Source organism: Dermacentor silvarum, chromosome 10 (genome assembly GCF_013339745.2).
Source record: "Dermacentor silvarum isolate Dsil-2018 chromosome 10, BIME_Dsil_1.4, whole genome shotgun sequence".
Taxonomy (NCBI): Eukaryota; Metazoa; Arthropoda; class Arachnida; order Ixodida; family Ixodidae; genus Dermacentor; species Dermacentor silvarum.
The window spans coordinates 141,960,052-141,978,093 of record NC_051163.1 but is presented as its reverse complement, the minus strand read 5'-3'; the positions used below and the strand labels follow the sequence as shown (position 1 = coordinate 141,978,093).

The window sequence follows — 18,042 nt, the reverse complement described above, 5'->3', positions numbered from 1 at the left end:
GCACGACGGTGGCATAAGATAACACGCTCTATCTCCTGTTCCTAGTCCCTCAAAGTGCTACCGGGCCATGATTGCCCCGTTAGATCTCTCACAGGCGTACAGACGGTGCAGTTACTTTGTTTACAGGCGCCGTGACACCGCGGTACATTAAACCGCAGTCGGCGCGTTTATTTTGCCGAGAGCCGCGAAAACGAATTGTTTCAATGAGCGATGCGCCAAACGAATATGCAGCTTGCTTTTACTTACGCCTGAGTGTCTACCCACTTTCGTTGCTGGCGCTCGCATGCGCGTTTTAACTTTCGTCATGGCAATGTGTGCTGGCTTCACTGCGAAGGAGCTCGGTCTCGTAATTTGACACAGGAATGACTTTTCGTGCGCGGGAGCGGCATGAGGACGCTGAAGAAAGTGTCACACGTTAAAGAACTACCACAAAGGTGCAGATCACGGCTGTTGTGAAAATAGAAATAAGTTGTGTGGCTGTTAGCATGTTTGTGAATACGTTGTGCAGCATGACCATACATTTTGTAATACATTATTCAAACTACATAGAAAGCCATTTTGCCAATCTATTGCCACTTGAGCAAACTGTTGCTTTTTTTAAAGGCTGTTCTCTCAATTTCTTAAACTGGAATAATAGATCTGCCACTGGGAACCAATTTTGCGAGAACGAATAATCATCAAAGGCCGATTCTCTACGCGATCAAGCATTCCGCGCCTACACGATCCTTACATAAACACAGTAGTTGTCTTACGTCACAATCAAAACCACGCACGTACGTTCACTTTTCACTTGTTCCTGAAGGTTCCCTCACTGCCTCCTCGGCTCGTATTAGCGCCTGATAAGTTTTGCCAACTGAATACCTCGTACATGCCTTATTGTAGGAGCACTCTCTCTGTAAGACTGCCGTCCTGGTACAGAAAAGCTCAGAACTATGCGATAGCTCCCACTTTTTCCTTTTATTAAAACTTACCGCCTCGCAATGTTCATAAAGACGCACCCCTCCATTAGAACGAGATCGAACAATTTTCCGAATCAGTCAGCGCCGACCACTTTTGGTCACTCTGGGTGGCTTAAGCGCGGGCACTTGCGCTCCTGCTGACGTACGTGGTAGCCGACGTTGACGCCGCCAGATGCGCAAGGCTGCCATAAAGAACCATGTTCGATCGCGCGCGTATAGTATTATAGTTAACGCAAGTCAAAGTATCATGACGATGCACTTCACATTGCTTTCGTGCTGACGACGCTTACTGCAACAGTGAACCTCTACTAAAGACGTCGAATATTCGAAGGGGTACGTATGTGTTAATAATGGAAGACTTCACTCATCTGTTCGGACCGATCAGGCCGCAGACGTCAGTTGTCAATTTGTCTGCATGGGCAGGCACTCGCTTAATTTCACAAGTGAGACGAGTGAGGCGCATCCGAAGGGCCTGGACACGATGGTACTACCTCGTTGAAAAACCAGCGAGCTTTTTAAAGTCCTCTACATTTCCAAAGTTGTGCGCATGAAAACCACAACGGACACAATGGCGCTTCGCTTGGTTCTCCTATCTCGGATTCTCCACCTGCTCAAACGCGAAGGTGCCTCCTGCTAATGCTCACAAGACATCACTATATAGACGGCGCAGTGGCAGCGCGCTAGGCTTAGGGCTCTTGCAAGGATCAGAGGAGAAGGCAGCGGCGCATGCGCAGAGTACAAGTCTTGAGCGCGCGGTCACTTTATCGATAAAGCGTGCGCTTTGAAAAAAAATGTCACAGTTTCGCCCTAAGGGCGAAGCAATGAATGCGATAGCAACACAGCAATGTCATACGAAGTAAGGTGAGCGGCTTTGGTAGCAATATGAATTGTAGTAAACATGAGCTGATTAAGTAAGCAGGTGTGCTGCGGCGTAAGTAGACCGACATGAAGAGAGACTCGATGACCACGAGAAGGCGCGTGTGAAACGGTGGTGTTCATGAGAAGCGCTTCCCGTGGGCAGCGCGTGCGAAGGGACACACCTGTAGCGCTGCACTGCCGATCCGGGCAGCATTGCATGTGTAGCGTGCGTTGGAAAATGTGGCCCGACTATTACTAACTGAATGAACAAGCGTGGTGTGAGCGCGCACAAACAAACACGAATAGATCACACTGAATGACTGCAGACAACGACTGTCAAAACGCTGGCAGCAAGCATACGCCGCAGCGGGCGAAGGTACGTGCGGTCTATCGCTTCAACGGAAACTGAGCGGCGAATGCACGGCGCATAAAGGTCAGAGCCGTGTGGAGATAAGAGACGGTGCAGGCGAGCGACGAGCGCGGTTGTTGGCAGAATAGAACTGCCCCCCCCCCCCCCCCGCTCCTTCCGGCGCTGGCTTCCTGCTTCCTTGCTTGCGCGTGGGAGATTGAGTGCGTTCGCTCTCCGTGATAACGCGCGTCCCCGCACGCTTCCGCTCGGGCATACGGCGCGCGGCGAAGATTTTATCTATAGGGAACCTCACGGCGACGGCGACGCTGACGGCAGAAATCCGGTTGAAGTGTCCATATAATTGCTATCGCAATAAAAAAAAGGGGGGGGGGGGCAAGCGCGGCGCGTATCTGCTAGTTTGTAGTGACTGCGGCTGTCCGTGCGCCTGGGGAGTACTACATACGCGGGTCGCGCGCTTTATTTTGGCGGTAATCTGCGCGCGGTATCTTGAAAGCGATCCGCAGACGGCTAATACCTTTGTACGCGCTGTGTTTTTGCCGCTCAGTTTCCGTTCAAGCGATAGACAGTACGAAGATCACTGCTTGCTGCTGCTGGTGCCGCACTTTCATACGCCAGCGTTTTGACGGTTAGTGTCAGAGGTCATCGAGTGTGCTGTGTTCATGTTTGCTTGGGCGCGCTGACAACATGCTTGATAATTCAGTTAGTAAGAAAATGTTTGCAAGTTTATACGGCCGATAAAACTACTATCCTTACTTCATATAGCTGTCTACTAATTTTCTATTGCAATCGATGCTTCGCCGTTCGGGCGACACCTGCGGCTCTTTTTTTTTTCTTCTTTTTACGTTTAGTGCGAGTATAAGCGCTGCTGCGCATGGCGGCTATTGAGTCTGATTGCGAGTGAATCCGGCTTAGCCTCACTTTGGTTACTGAGTAAATCATTTTTATTTATGAGCGCTGCAGGCATGTGGGGATGTTTCCATCCCTAATAGATGTTGTAAATTATTAGAACAGTTTTTTTTTTTCGTGAGTCGTTAGCATTGCCTACTGGAAACAGTAGGAATACTCAGACACACAACATTCATGTGCATTTCACACGCTGCTGATAAAAGTCTCTGCTGAAGGGGCCACTGAAGACTGCAGGTTTTTTTCTTTTTCAGGGTAAAAAAAAAAAAGCACGCAAAGCAATTTGAAGAGAGGTGAACATTCTTCTTTTGGGGGTTTTACGTGCCAAAACCAGTTCTGATTATGAGACACGCCGTAGTGGAGGGATCTGGATTAATTTTCATCACCTGGGGTTGTTTATAACGTGCAGTAAAACGCAACCACACGGGCGTTTTTGTCGTTCGACGAAGAAGAAGACGAGAGCGGATGTGCCCCGCATCGGCTCCGTCTCGGTTTGGAATGATTCTGCAGGCAATTTTGGCAGGACCACGGTTTCAAGCACATCATTGGATTCGTGAAGTTAACGCGAATCGGTGGATACCTTTGGACAAGGTGGGCCAGCTTTTTTCGGGCTTTTATCGCCTGATTGTGTGCATCGAACGTGGGAGCCCCGCTAGGCCTAACGCCACGTAGGCCTAGCGAGCCCGCCAAGTCGGCATGGCTGATACACGTATGGACGACGACGTCTCCTCGGAGACGGAAGACGGCGAGGAAGGAATGGGTTGGCAGGTGGTCACCAACCGAAGATCGCGATCTGCGGGAAAGACCTGGGGAGCTGGTGGAACCGCCCATTTAACCCAAGAGTTGCAAGGAAAGGAGATCGCCAGCAAAGGTGCCGATGGGGCCGACAAGCTCAAGCGCCGGATTGGGAAGGCGTCAAGGATGCCGCAACTGCCAGAGGAGCACAGGAAAATTATCGTTAGGCCTCGGGGAGGCCTCAACCTGAACAAGGTCAGCACTACAGCTATTGGAGAAGCGATCGTCGAGGCGGCCGGACTTACAGAAGACCAAGCGAAGGGAGACATCGTCTGCCCCAACTTCACACAGAACATCGTGGTGGTTAGTACACCGGACTTCGATCATGCCGAAAGGTATGTGCGACTCAAGTCTATTACTCTCATGAAGGCGGAATATGAAGTCAGCGCTTATGAAACGCCCCCCCCCCCCCCCACTCTACGTGCAAGGGGGTTATTAGAAGAGTGAACCTCAACGACAGTCAGAGTGTTATCACGAAAAAGATCGTGCATGAATACAACCCAACGGCGTTGGCAGCACAGCGTATCAAAGCTACGGGCTCGGTTATTGTGCTCTTCGACGGATTGAAGGTGCCCAATTTCATCAAGTATGGGTCAACCCTAGTGAAGTGCTTTCTGTACAGGAAACAATTTGACGTATGTTACGCATGTGGAAGAATTGGACGCAGATCAGACGTTTGTCCCACACCTGATGTAGTGCAGTGCAGGGGATGCGGTGTGCGAAACTCAGGGGAGGATCATATATGCTCTCCCAAATGCAAGTTCTGCGGTGAAGATCACCCCACAGGTGACAAAGCTTGCAAGCAGCGGTATCAAATACCGTATGTAGTGAGAGTAAGGAGAAGAGAACGCCTGAAAGAGGACACCGAGATGGAATCGGCTCAACCGACAAAGGAGACCCCTCCTGGCGCTGGGAGGCGCTCACGCTCAAGGAGTGGTTCAAGATCAAGACAGCGCTCACGCTCAAGAAGTAGTTCAAGATCAAGGCAGCGTTCAACATCGAGGGGAAGAAACCGTTCGAGGTCTCGGGAGGCGCAGGTGCGCTTCGAGGAGCAGGAGCTGAAGATCAACAAGAAAAAGGAGCCAGGAGCTACCTGGGCAGATAAAGTCAAAGGTACTGTGAAAGCCACAGGTAATGTGGCAATTGCCTCGCAGATACAAAGCAATGATACCAGAGTAGAACAGCTCATGAGAGAGGTTATATCACTAAAGAAAGCAAATGAAGAACTTAAGAAGCAGATTCAGGAAATGAACAAAGGGTTAAGGGCAGAAAGCGGTAATGTGGCAGTAGCTAAGCCGGTGAGTAGAAGTAACAGCCAGGAGGAAGAAGGCACACCGGCGCCAAAAAAGAGAGCCGTAGTCCCAGAGGTGGAATCGATGTGCTCGGTTCTGGAGGAGATTAAGAATGCAATTAAGGACCTAAAGGACACGGTAGACAGCGTTAACCTTAAGGTGGACAAAATATGGAAGTGGAAGTTAACAGCCGGGAAACGGCTGAAAAAATTAGAGGCCCAAGGAGATGATGAGGAATATATGCCCTCGGAAGCAGAAAGCGTTAGAACACTTCCAGGAGCGGTGGGTAGCACAGTCAAGAGAACAGTGACAGGGGGTAGCAAGTCGGTGGGTAACTGCAATAATAATGGATAGCAGAAAAAGGCTTAGTGTGTGGCAGTGGAATTGCAGAGGATTTCACCAAAAAAGAGCGTCATTAGCACAGATAATCAAAACAGTTGAAAATAGGCCAAAATTAATAATGCTGCAGGAAACTCTAGCGGAGGATATCGGGCTGTCTGGCTTTAACTCGATCTGCAAAGGCAAAGACCCGGGCAGGGGAATCGCCACCCTAATTGACAAGAAAATTCCTTACATCGAGCATGATTTAAAATTAGGGGCGAACAAAATTGAATATATATTTATAGAAATGGTCCTAAAAAGGCACAAAGGTAAAGCGCAAAGCCAAAAATGCGCCCCTCACAATAGGCGGGGACTTCAACGCCCCACACCAATCTTGGGGTTACCACTGGAGTACAAAGAAAGGGGAAGGAATCTGGCATCTTGCCACGGATTTAGGCCTCTCTCTTATCACAGACCCAGCCTTTCCTACTAGGTGTGGCACTTCCACGTGTAGGGACACTACCCCGGACTTAACCTTCACTTCTAACTTACCCAGGGCATACTGGATCAACTCTGGGACGGATCTGGGGAGCGACCATTACATACTACACATAATGGTGGAAACGACGGGGGTGGAGGTAAAGCATTTCACTTATATAGACTGGGATCAATTTAGAAAAATCAGGAAGGACAGAGCGGAAAAAGAAGGAATGGGGCAAATCACACCACCAGAGTGGGTAGCTCAGCTTAGGGAGGACTTGAATGCAGCAGCTAAGGCTATACAAACTGAGGAAGAGGTCACACAAATGGACAGTAGATTGGCGCATTTGATCGAAGCTAAGCAATCGATTTTACAAAGATGGAAATCACACCGCTTGAACAGAAGACTTAGGAAGCGAATTGCTCAGCACAATAGGGATATCGAGGAGCACGCCCGATATTTGCAGAAACAACAGTGGAATTAGGTGTGTAACTCTATAGATGGAAGGATAAAACGTGGAGGCAATTGGAATCTGCTCAGGCATCTGCTCAATGAAAAAGGCACTAAATCGAATAGACGTACGGCAGTGGCGAAGCTGGTACACCAGGAAAGTCAGACTGCAAGCACAGAGAGCATAATGCAGCGATTGGCAGCTAAATACTTGCCTCTCAGGACAGCGGATCAGGAAGTAAGTTACCCCGATTATAGGGGCAGAATGCAACTTTATGGATCAGGAATTCAACGAAAGTGAGGTACGCACGGCATTGTATGATTTAAATAGTAGGTCAGCATCGGGCCCGGATGGCATCTCTAGCAGATTGCTAAAGAATTTGGACGACGACTCCATAAAATATCTGACCACATACATTAATGAATTATGGAAGAATGGGGTCTATCCAGAAGAATGGAGGACGGCCTGTACTATCTTAATACCAAAGCCGGGCAAACAACTCAACTTGGATAACCTCAGGCCAATTTCGTTAACATCATGTCTAGGAAAGACAATGGAGCATGTCATATTGAACAGGTTAACGAAATATGTGGAGGACAATGACATCCTACCGTATAATCTGATTGGTTTCAGACCGGGCTTGTCCACACAAGATGCCATGTTGTTAATCAAACATAAATTGCTTTTAGCCAGTCCAAAGCACACTAGAGCTCTCTTGGGGTTGGATGTCGAAAAAGACCCGCCGGGGTGGCTCAGTCAGCTAAGGCGTTGCGCTGCTGAGCCCGAGGTCGCGGGATCGAATCCCGGCCCCGGCGGCCGCATTTCGATGGAGGCGAAATGCAAAAACGCCCGTGTGCTTGCGTTGTAGTGCACGTTAAAGAACCCCAGGTGGTCGAAATTATTCCGGAGCCCTCCACTACGGCGTGCCTCATAATCAGAACTGGTTTTGGCACGTAAAACCCCAGAAAGAAGGATGTCGAAAAAGCTTTTGACAAAATTAAGCATAGAGCAATACATGAGGTCATTTCTGAACTGGGATTAGGCAGAAAACTATATGAAGTGGTTAAAGCCTTTCTTGGCCATCGCTCAGCACACCTTAGATTCGGGGACATTAAATCAAAGAAGATAGATCTCGGTGACAGAGGCACGTCACAAGGGTCGGTCTTGTCACCTATGCTTTTCAACCTGGCGATGTCAAAAGTGGCAAAGGGATTGAAAGGGATAGAGGGCATTAACTTTACCATTTATGCAGACGATGTGACAATATGGAACGCTGAAGGAAGTATAGGACCGGCGGAAAGCAGACTTCAGGAGAGCATTTATGAGGTAGAGTCCATTTTAGAAGACATGGGACTGAAATGCTCTGCTGAGAAGTCTGAACTCCTAGTACTCAGTAACAGGAAAAGGGGTAGAAACCCGAGGGGATATGTTCCCGAGGAAGAACCCAGGTTAGTACTAACCACGAAGGCAGGCAAAACTATTAAGCAAGTCGAATCCATTAGAGTCTTAGGGTTATTCCTGGAGGCAAACGGGGCAAACGGAAAAACAATACAAAACATCACAAGCAAGACTGAGGAGGTAATAAGACTGCTAAGGAGAATCACTAACAGACACAGAGGGTTGGGAGAGGAGAGCCCCATGAGGCTGGTCCATGCTTTCGCCTTGTGTCACTTCTCATATGTAGCAGGAATGCTTAGATGGACACAGACAGAACTAAAGAAGTTGAACAGATTAATTAAAACGCTTGTCAAAACAACAGTGGGATTGCCGGTTAGCACACCGGATGATAAATTAATGAAACTAGGGCTCCACAACACAATAGCCGAAATAATTGAAGCTCAGCAAATTGCCCACAGAGAGAGGCTTTCCGAAACAAGGTCAGGTAGAGCAATACTCGAAGAGCTAAGGTGGTACCCAAGCGAATCAGAAAATTCGGAAGACACAGTAGAACTAAAATATAGCGTAAGAGAGATCATCAAGACGACTCCTTTTCCCAGAAATATGCACCCGGTGCACAACCTGGAAAGAAGAAAGGCAAGGGCCAAAGCTCTCCTGCAGGAGATAGAACAGGACAGAGAACATGCAGCTTTTGTAGATGCTGCATGGGTCAGAGGAAAGAAAGCCTTTACGGCAGTAGTAGTAGATGCAGATGGACTCACTCGGGATGCTATTACAATCATGACTAAAGAAGCGACAGTGGCAGAACAAGTAGCGATAGCATTGGCTTTAAGGAATAATAAGTGGACGCGAATTTACAGTGACTCTAAGATGGCTATTAGACATTTTACCAAAGGCTTTGTAACCAAAAGGGCTGCCCAGCTGATCGGTGAGATGGACAGCCAAGGGATCGAAATCCGCTGGTTTCCAGCACACATGGGGTCTGTCGATCCATCTCGGAGGAATTTGAACGAGGTGGCTAACGCAGCTGCACGAGGACTTACCATCCGTGCACTACGCGACCAGGACCCCAATAATATGCTGGAGGAGAACAGGGACCGATTACTTACATATAATGAAGTCACGAAGCATTATTACATGAACAGAAGGGAATTCCCAGTGCCACATGCTAAGCTCAATAGAGGTCAAGCGGTGACTCTGAGATTGTTACAGACAAGAACTTACCCTAGTCCAAACTTTATTAACAAGCTATATCCAGAAAGAGAGGTACCAATCAATTGCGAGAAGTGTAATGGCATCATTACTCTGGATCATATGCTTTGGCAATGTCCTGTGGCTTTCTCAGACTGCGACAAGGAAAGAGACTGGTGGCGGCGAGTGCTTCACAGTGGAGTGCTTTTAGATGAAGTACAGGCCGTCCAGAAGTGAACATCATCATCATCATGAGCCTATATTTTATGTCCACTGCAGGACGAAGGCCTCTCCCTGCGATCTCCAATTATCTCTGTATTCCAAGCGTATTCCAACTTGCAGGCGCAAGTAGGAATACGCTAGCGCAAGGCAGGGGTAATTGGAGGTGAACATAGAGCAACGTATTCATTCTCCAGGCATAACCTATCCTTACAATTAGAAATAATTGTTACTTGGCTAAATTGTTCTCTTTAAAAATGTAACAAACTTATTCCTGTGTATATATTTAAATATATTGTATGTGTGTGTATAGTGTTCACAGTCAAAATTTAAAAAAAAAACGTTGAAGTGAGAAAAAATGCTTATGAGGCAGCCGCCGCTGGCGCTTCTAAATGCGCTTGTCGTCCTATGGTCAGGATTTGCAGAAATAAAGCGAAAGTGTGAATGTAAAGCCGTGCACGTCCGCGCTGATGCAGTAAGCTTTCAGCCACAATAAAATTTTATTGCGATAGCAATTATATGGACACTCCAAAGCAGATTTCTGCCGTCGGCGTCGCCGTCGCCGTCGCCGTGAGGTTCCGTATGACGTCAATGGAGATGAAATCGTCGCCGCGCGCCGCCGAACGCTGTGTGTACGAGTGAAAGGGCGCGAGGGACGCGCGCTTTCACGGGGAGTGAACGCACGGCGGAGAACAAACGCGCGTTCTGCGCCGTGCTCCCTTAAGGGCTGCAGAAGTAGGCGTCTCTTTCCTCCTTTACAATCACCATATATGTAGAGCAAACGCGCCTTCTTCCGACGCGCGAAAGGCCGAGGGGGGAGGACGAAGGAAGGGAGGCGACGTTCAGCTGCGGCACCAAGTGCCTATTTATATCAGAGGCTCCGGCAACAGTCACCAACACCGCACGCATTTTGTGCGAACGCGGGCAAAACGTCGACAACAGTTCTGCGTGTTGCCGGTGCTGCTGCATGTCCAAGTTTATACAGCTGATAAAGCTACTATCATTACTCCGTATAGCTCTCTACAAATTTGCTATCGCAATTGATGCTTCGCCTTTCAGGTGAAACTGCGACAACTATTTAGTGAAACGTTGAGGCAACTCTAAAGAAACCGCAAATGATGTGGGCAACAGAACTCTGGTGATGACACTTTGGCGAGAAATGGGGGGGCGGGGGGGGGGGGGGGGGCTCGAGTTCCAGAGCCCCCCCGTAGTCGGCGCCTATGTTTGGTACCCGCCGTGAAGAGTCAGGGGCGCACCAAAGCTACTAAAAGTGTACTGCACAGAAGTTCTGCGAGAAATACTGGGCGCCGCCAGCGTCCGAGTAGCGAACGCGCGCTCGCTAGCAGACAACGCGCTTGACAACGAGAGCAAAAGTGAAGACGTCGCATTGTATAAACCGTGCCTCAAATATATATGTTTGGCAAGATGGTGTAAACATAATTTTCAGTTGAAATAAAGCACTATTTTAAGAGCGTACTATGTGCAAACGGCCTCGGCGCCCGCAGCGAAAGTACGTTGAATATGCCGCGGAGCGCGTCTCCGCCCCAATGGATGGATGGATGGATGAAGCTGAACCCTTTAAACCGGGCGGTGGCATACGCCACCTAGCCATGATATTAACCTATTTTGTACTTTGTGGTAGGTGAAATTTCACCCCTGCCTTGATTTTATCCACCAATCAGATAACCTCTGTTTGGTTATTTCTACCCGCTTAAAGTCTATTTTGCCTTCACTGTCCCTAAACCCCAATGCTTTGAAAAAATCAGCCCCGTTGCCTTGCACTGTAGGGTTAAGCCCTTTACAGAAAAGTATGAAGTGTTCAGCCGTTTCCTCTTCTTCTCCACACGCACAGCACAACGTGTCTATACCTTGGTACTTGACTCGGTACATCTTAGTCCGCAATACTCCCGTCCTGGCTTAAACAACAAAGAGCTTCCCCTAGAATTATCGTAGATATTTTCTTTGGCAATTTCTAGCTTGAAAGTTCGGTATGTTCCCAATGCGGATTTCGTCTGCATCCCTGTTTTCCACAGACCCCTCTCTGTTTCCTTAACCTTTTTCTTAACCGCTGTTTCCTGGTTTGTACCCCTCCTGCAGTCCAAATATTTGATTGACAGTTTTCTGGTCAGCTTCCTCCATTTTGTATCAACATTCCTCATGTACAAATAACTGAAAACTCTCCTTGCCCACCGCTTTTCTGCCATTTCTCTCAATCGCTCCTCAAATTCTATCTTGCTGCTGGCTTCCCTGCCCTCGAATGACGTCCATCCCATGTCACCCTGTACCCCCTGATTTGGTGTATTTCCGTGTGCTCCCAGAGCCAGTCTACCTACCCCTCGCTGCTTAACTTCCAACCTTGCTCGAACCTCTGATCTCATGCACAGGACCGCATTGCCGAAAGTCAAACTAGGGACCATCACCCCTTTCCAAATCCCTCTCACCACTTCGTACCTATTGTAATTCCACAGTGCCCTATTTTTCATCACAGCTGCATTTCTGCTACCTTTAGCCGTCACATATTTTTCATGTTCCGTTAGGTACTCAGCCCCATTGTTTATCCACACTCCAAGATATTTGTACTTATCCGCAACCTCCAGCGTAACCTCCTGTATCCTATGCTCGCTGCCCTGATTATCATTAAAAGTCATGACTGCTGATTTTTCTTTACTAAACTTCAAACCTAAGCTATCTCCCTCTTTACCACAGATGTCCATTAATCTCTGCAACTCTTCCTTGCTGTCAGCCATAAGTACAATGTCATCCGCATACATCAGTCCTGGTAATGACTGTTTAATCCATTCTCCTTGCTTGAAATAGGAACGGTTGAAGCCAAGTCCGCTCCTCTCTAATTTTTTCTCTAATCTTTGTAAATACAGCATGAACAACAGAGGTGACATAGGGGACCCCTGCCTAAGCCCCTGCTGTATCTCTATAGGCCCAGATACCTTGTTTTCCCATTTTATATGCACCTTGTTACTTTTATAGATATCTTTTAAAAGATTTCTTACTCCATCTTCCACATCTAGAGTGCCCAGTATGTCCCACAAATCCTTTTGGATTACACTGTCATAGGCTCCCTTGATATCCAGAAATGCAAGCCATAGGGGCCTGTGTTCCTTTTCTGCTATTTCAATACACTGCGTCAATGAGAACAGATTATCTTCTAACCTTCTTTGTTTTTGGAACCCATTTTGTAGTTCCCCCAGCACCTCCTCGCTCTCCACCCATGCCTGCAGTCTGTCCTTTATAATCTGCATCACCACCCTGTAAACCACTGACGTCACTGTTATGGGACGGTAGTTGTTTATGTCGGCTTTGTCCCCCTTTCCCTTACATATCATGCTCATCCTGCTCAGTCTCCACCCGTCGGGGGCTTTTCCGTCCATTATCATTTTGCTCACTGCCTCTCTTAATGCTTTCTTAGATTTTGGGCCCAATGTCTTTATCAACATAATTGGGATGCCATCAGGACCTGTCGACGTGCTACTAGGAACCCTCTTCTCTGCCCTTTCCCACTCGCTTTGTGCCAGTGGAGCCACTGCACTGACCAGTCCATCCTCACCTGATTGAGCACACGCTATGTTTCGTTCTTTAAATTTTTCTGTCATCATTGTTCTTATATGTTCCATTGCCTCATCTCCCTCTAGTCGAACACCTTGAGCTGTAACTATAAACCTCTGCTCTAGGCTAGTCTTATTACTCAAGGAGTTGAGATGTTTCCAAAATTTCTTCGCTGCTTTTCTATACTTTTTGTTTACTTCTGACAACCATTGGCTCCCCTTTCTTCTAATCTTCTCATTGATCAAATGGGATGCTTCCCTTCTACAGTTTAAAAAGTTATTCCATTTTCTGCCTACATCAGCTTCTGGTTCACCCCTCTGCTTTGAATATCTGTGTTCCCTGGATGCTTCCTGACGTTTCTCTATGGCCTTCTTAACCTCCTCATCCCACCAGTTCTTGGGTTTACGTCTTCTGTTCCCTTTTGTCCTGACTCGTACCTTAGTAAGCTCTAGCTCAAATAGTCCTGTTAAATTTGCCTATGTCCATTCTGTTTTTGTATCCTCTGAAATTACTTCCTCAATTTGCTGGGTTGCTATTTCAAGCTGCTTTTCCGAGTAAAATACCCCACCTGGTTGTTCATCTTGCCTCCTACCTACTTTCATTTCCCTTCTAAAATCCAGTTCGCTCGCAGCGCCCTCGCACAATTTTTCCACACGCGGTGCCTCAGCGGGAGAGCGCCGTTCGGCTCACTCCACCATTGTCTAGTACATTCTACTTCGGATTTTTGCAGCACTGCTGCCTAGTACACTCTACTGCTGCCTGCGATACCACGCCGTGCGGTACGCCTCAATCTGTGCGTCGGTTCCTCGATATGCTTGTGCAGTAGCCGAGCAGTTCCGTGATCCTGCGGTCGCTATACGCAACCCTCGATGCCCTGTAAGCTAGTTGTCGCTATGTGCCCGTAGTGTGTTCGCGGCTGCTGCTGATCCTCATGCTCAGTTTTTCTTAGCTCAGGAAAAAAAAGAAAAAGCTTGAAGCATGAGGAGCGGATTCCACCGTGTCGAGCTGAACAAGACGGTATGGGAGGTTCCCGTCCGCTACAACAACCTTTCGCCCATCGGCGTCGGCGCTTACGGACAAGTTTGGTGAGCGCTTCTTCTAGGCTTAGAAAATAGCGCAGACGGTGTCACGTTACGCGACGGCTCATCACGCATCGCCAGTGTTGCGCGTCTCACAAGTTGTGGCGCGTCTCACAAGTTGCGTCTCACTTTCTTCGTGCAGTCCCGGAAGAGCAAGGGCTGTCGGGCTCAGGCCTTGTTGGTTTTGCGAGTCTCGTGGCGCCTTTCTTAAATGCTGCGTTTCCCCGAGATGCGCATTCATTCAGCGGCGACCAACGTGCGGGGCCCCCTTCCTTCGTCGTTGTACTCGACGTTCCAAAGCTTGCACGCCAGGAAAGTGCAGAATAAACAAGAAGGATACGTCAAGCAGGATTCCTGTCGCGCGACAAGTGTGTTTAGCCGCAAGAGGCAGCTATTGTGCTCTTGTGTGGCCTACGTCTACTGAGATATCTTGCGTATTCCTTCACGTATTCTCATCTCCGCAAGCCGCACTGCTGGCCGATGCAGATGTTAGATTTCACCACATATGTCTGTAAGTTTATTTAAAACAGCGAGGGACGATAATTGTTACGTTTGACTTTAGTTGATGCTCCATATTGCTTATGATCGACATTCGTATCATACGTATTTGGTTTTATATGCAATACCTTGTAGATCCTATTTTTTTGTATAGATTTTATTTCATTTCATTTTTACAACATAGTTCAGTGCAGTGCTGCTTTTGTTCGTGCTGTGTCAGAGCAGCCGTGCTGAATTTACGGCGTTCAGGCTCCCTGATGGCAGTAGAGAGCGAACAGACATCTTTAAGGCAAAAAATGTATTTAAAAAATGAATGGCGCACTCCATCCAGCAGTAGTATTTTTTTTACGTTATGGTACGATTACTCCAGAGAGACACCGCAATATTCCACTAAAAGTTGCTAATGCAGCAGGAAAGGTAGGGCAACTTGCTGTAGATGAAACAGGAGAGCTGTTGCAATGCAAGCACAGGGTGTGAATTGAAGAGTGTACAAAAGAAGCGCTTTCTAACAAATGACTGTCTATAACAGATGCATTGAAAGAAACTGTTGGTTACAATGTGTGCATTTCTGAGCAGAGAACCATGGGGATAATCGTAATTATGAGGCATAATTTGTTGGAATGTTACTCTTTGGGGGTGGGTGAGCTGAACACCAGTGCAGGGGAAGAAAGGACACAACAGCCCTTGTTTAATTGGCTGCTAGCACTGTGATCTGCCAAGTCCCCTAAAGTTGGCCGCAGATATTGCTTATTTTGTTGTTGGCTGATACCCAGAGACTGCCCATTTGGAGAAAAGTGCTTGGCAGAAATGGGAGGGAGTGGACCAGGGGGGGCTGAGAAAAATGAATTTCTGGTGGAGCACTCTGGTAGCCTTAAGTAAGTACGAAATTTAAGAGGTTCATCTTTAAAATCATCCAGGATGCCATTTCGCATTTCTCACGGTAGTTGCTAGTTCGCTCCCACGTATGCCAACATTTCCATGGGACAGCTTGAAGCAAACCTGATAAAATCATATCCTCTAAAACCCCACACCTACTTGCGTTACATTGACGATATATTCATAATATGGGAACACGGCACAAACACGCTAACCGACCTAATTAGCCATTTCAACCGCTTTCACCCGAGTATTATGTTTACTGCTCACCACTCTTCTAGACAGATCAACTTCCTCGACACGACGGTTTACATAGAAAATAGAAAACTGAGAACAACACTTTACCGGAAGCCTACGGATAGCCAGCAGTATTTAGACTAGACCAGTCATCACCCACGACATTGCAAGCGAGGAATTTTTGTCGGGAAAGTGAAACGAATAACAAGAATCTGTAGCGACGACAACGATTATATCCACCACCTATATGACCTTAAAGTAACGCTAGCAAAACGAAACCATTCACAAATTCCTCTCGACCAGGCTTATGACGTCGCGTCAAGATTAGAGAGGCAGTCGGCATTAGCTCAGAAACAACCTATACCAAAATCTGATAGACCACCAGCCTTTATAAAAAAATATTCTAATGCCCTCCCAAACATAAACAACATCTTACGAAAATACCACCCAATATTATCAAGTAACGAGCGTCTGAGAAAAGCGTTCCCGAATGTACCAAGGGTTACCTATCGCCGCAACAGAAACTTTAAAGACATGTTAGTGCATTAAAAAGTCAGCCAACATCATTCCCCCTTTAAAAAAGCATGTTCTCACCCCAGGTGCAAAACCTGCAAGCACCTTCAAAGTGACCTTAAAATTAAAAGTACCGCAAATGGCTACACACACGAAGTGAAAACTAGGTTTACTTGCACTAGCTCCGATGTAATTTATATGCTTGAGTGTTCCTTCTGTAAGAAGCAATATATAGGTGAAACGGGACAATCAATGAACATCAGGCTAAACGGACATCGCGCGGACACAGCTAAAGTGCTTCCCAAAGCCGTTGCCGAGCATTTCAACCAATCAGGTCATAACTTTGATGAACTTAAACTCTACATACTACAGTCAAATTTTCGTTCTGCGCGAGACAGAAAATATAAAGAATCGTACCTCATTCATAAGTTCAAGACATTGCAACCAATAGGCATGGACGTTTCAAAGGGGGCTTTAGAATCTATTCGCTTGCTAAATTGAAAAGCATAAGCAACAGCACTTAGTTATTGTTCATTGAGTTGCTTAGTTTTTTTTTTTTTTTTTTGTTATTCGATTGTCAAAAATATTCCAACCTCCCTTTGCTTTCACTCAATCCTTTCGTCCTTTTATCTATATATCTAGGCCTCCCCCCCCCCCCCCCCTTGCTTTACCATTTTTTTTGTGCGCGGGAACACCATTTTTCCCACCCCTACTTTTATTCTCCCTGTCAGGCACGATAGTTCACTGACCTCCAGCCCAGCAGACCCCCCCCCCCCCCTCTTTGTCCAGACCCCTTGCATGAAAAGAGGAACCTGCAATGACACGTCAGCCTGCCTCAAACTCCTCCATGGACTATCAGTAGTGCATTGTATTTCAGTTCAGTTCAGTTTATTATTCATTCACACAGTTATTTACACAAGATATAATATATAGACAAGGGTCCCATAGTCAGCAACTGCACCGGGACCCTTGATTAATTGTTATATAAAAAATAAAGCGGAATACAGAGCAGAGAAACGACAAAATGGAATAAGCAAAAATACAAATTAGCAATATAACATTATACAAAGTTAATCACACAGCAAATAATTCTTAAGTTGGTGTTTAAATGAGTACAAGGTAGATGACAATTTAATGGCATATGGTAGACTGTTCCAAAGTTTAATCGCGCAAAAAGAGGAAGCCATCTTTCCGTAATTAGTATGGCATAAAGGTAACAGGAAATTTCCTTCTGCTGCAAACCTTGTGTTATTAGGATTAAGAAGTAGATCAGAAATAACGAAGTTGTAAGAAACTTGTTTAGTTAATAGTTTGAAAAATAATATCGCTAAATGATAGTTGAACAAATCTGTCACTTGAAGAATGCGGTTTGTACGTAGTTGAGAGGAGGCATTAGAGAAAAAATGGCTTCGGGTTATAATGCGAATGGCCCGATTTTGAATGTGCTGAATAGAGGAAAGATGACAGTGATAAGTATTACCCCATGAAGCAATACCATAAATGATATGACTATGAATGAAAGCGAAGTATAATGATAATAATGGTTCTTTGGAAAAAAATGCACGTGATTTGAGTAGTGCCCTAATACCAAATGCTGTTTTTTGTTTGATGAGCGCAATGTGATTGGTAAACTTAAGGTGGGGATCTAATTTAATGCCGAGGAAGGACACACAAGTGGAGGGAGGAATGTCATGCCTATTGAGGGTTATGGCCGGAGAGCAAGGTAAATGTCTCTGTGATGACCTAAATATCATAAATTGCGCTTTAGCAGGGTTTAAAATGAGAAACTTGGCGTTACACCAATCAGTAATTTTAGACAGGTCACTGTTTAGTTTCAAAATTAGCGAAAGTACAGATTTATCTGTGAGGGCAACAGTCGTATCGTCTGCGTATAATATCGGTAGTGCATAATTAATACAGGCGGGTAAATCATTCATATAAATGCAGAATAATAGTGGACCTAAAATGGAGCCCTGAGGTACTCCTTGGTTAATAATTTTGCTTTCAGAGAAAGCCCCACCTGCATACACTGTTAATTCA

The 18,042-nt window shown here is 46.6% G+C and overlaps 1 protein-coding gene across 10 annotated transcripts in view; it reads left to right on the top strand.

Moving 5' to 3' along the window:
* The first annotated feature begins 13,539 nt into the window (after positions 1 to 13,539).
* LOC119431015 (mitogen-activated protein kinase 14A-like) overlaps positions 13,540 to 18,042 on the top strand; it is a 398,975-nt gene continuing 394,472 nt past the window's right edge. For 4 of the 10 annotated variants that reach the window (XM_049656874.1, XM_037698484.2, XM_049656877.1 and 1 more), the window contains exon 1: positions 13,542 to 13,884. In XM_049656874.1, the coding sequence (XP_049512831.1) occupies positions 13,778 to 13,884 (107 nt within the window). In that variant the 5' untranslated portion in view covers positions 13,542 to 13,777. Of the gene's footprint in view, positions 13,885 to 18,042 lie in introns of all 10 variants that reach the window. The other 6 variants (XM_049656872.1, XM_049656875.1, XM_049656876.1 and 3 more) reach the window with 3 other exon arrangements.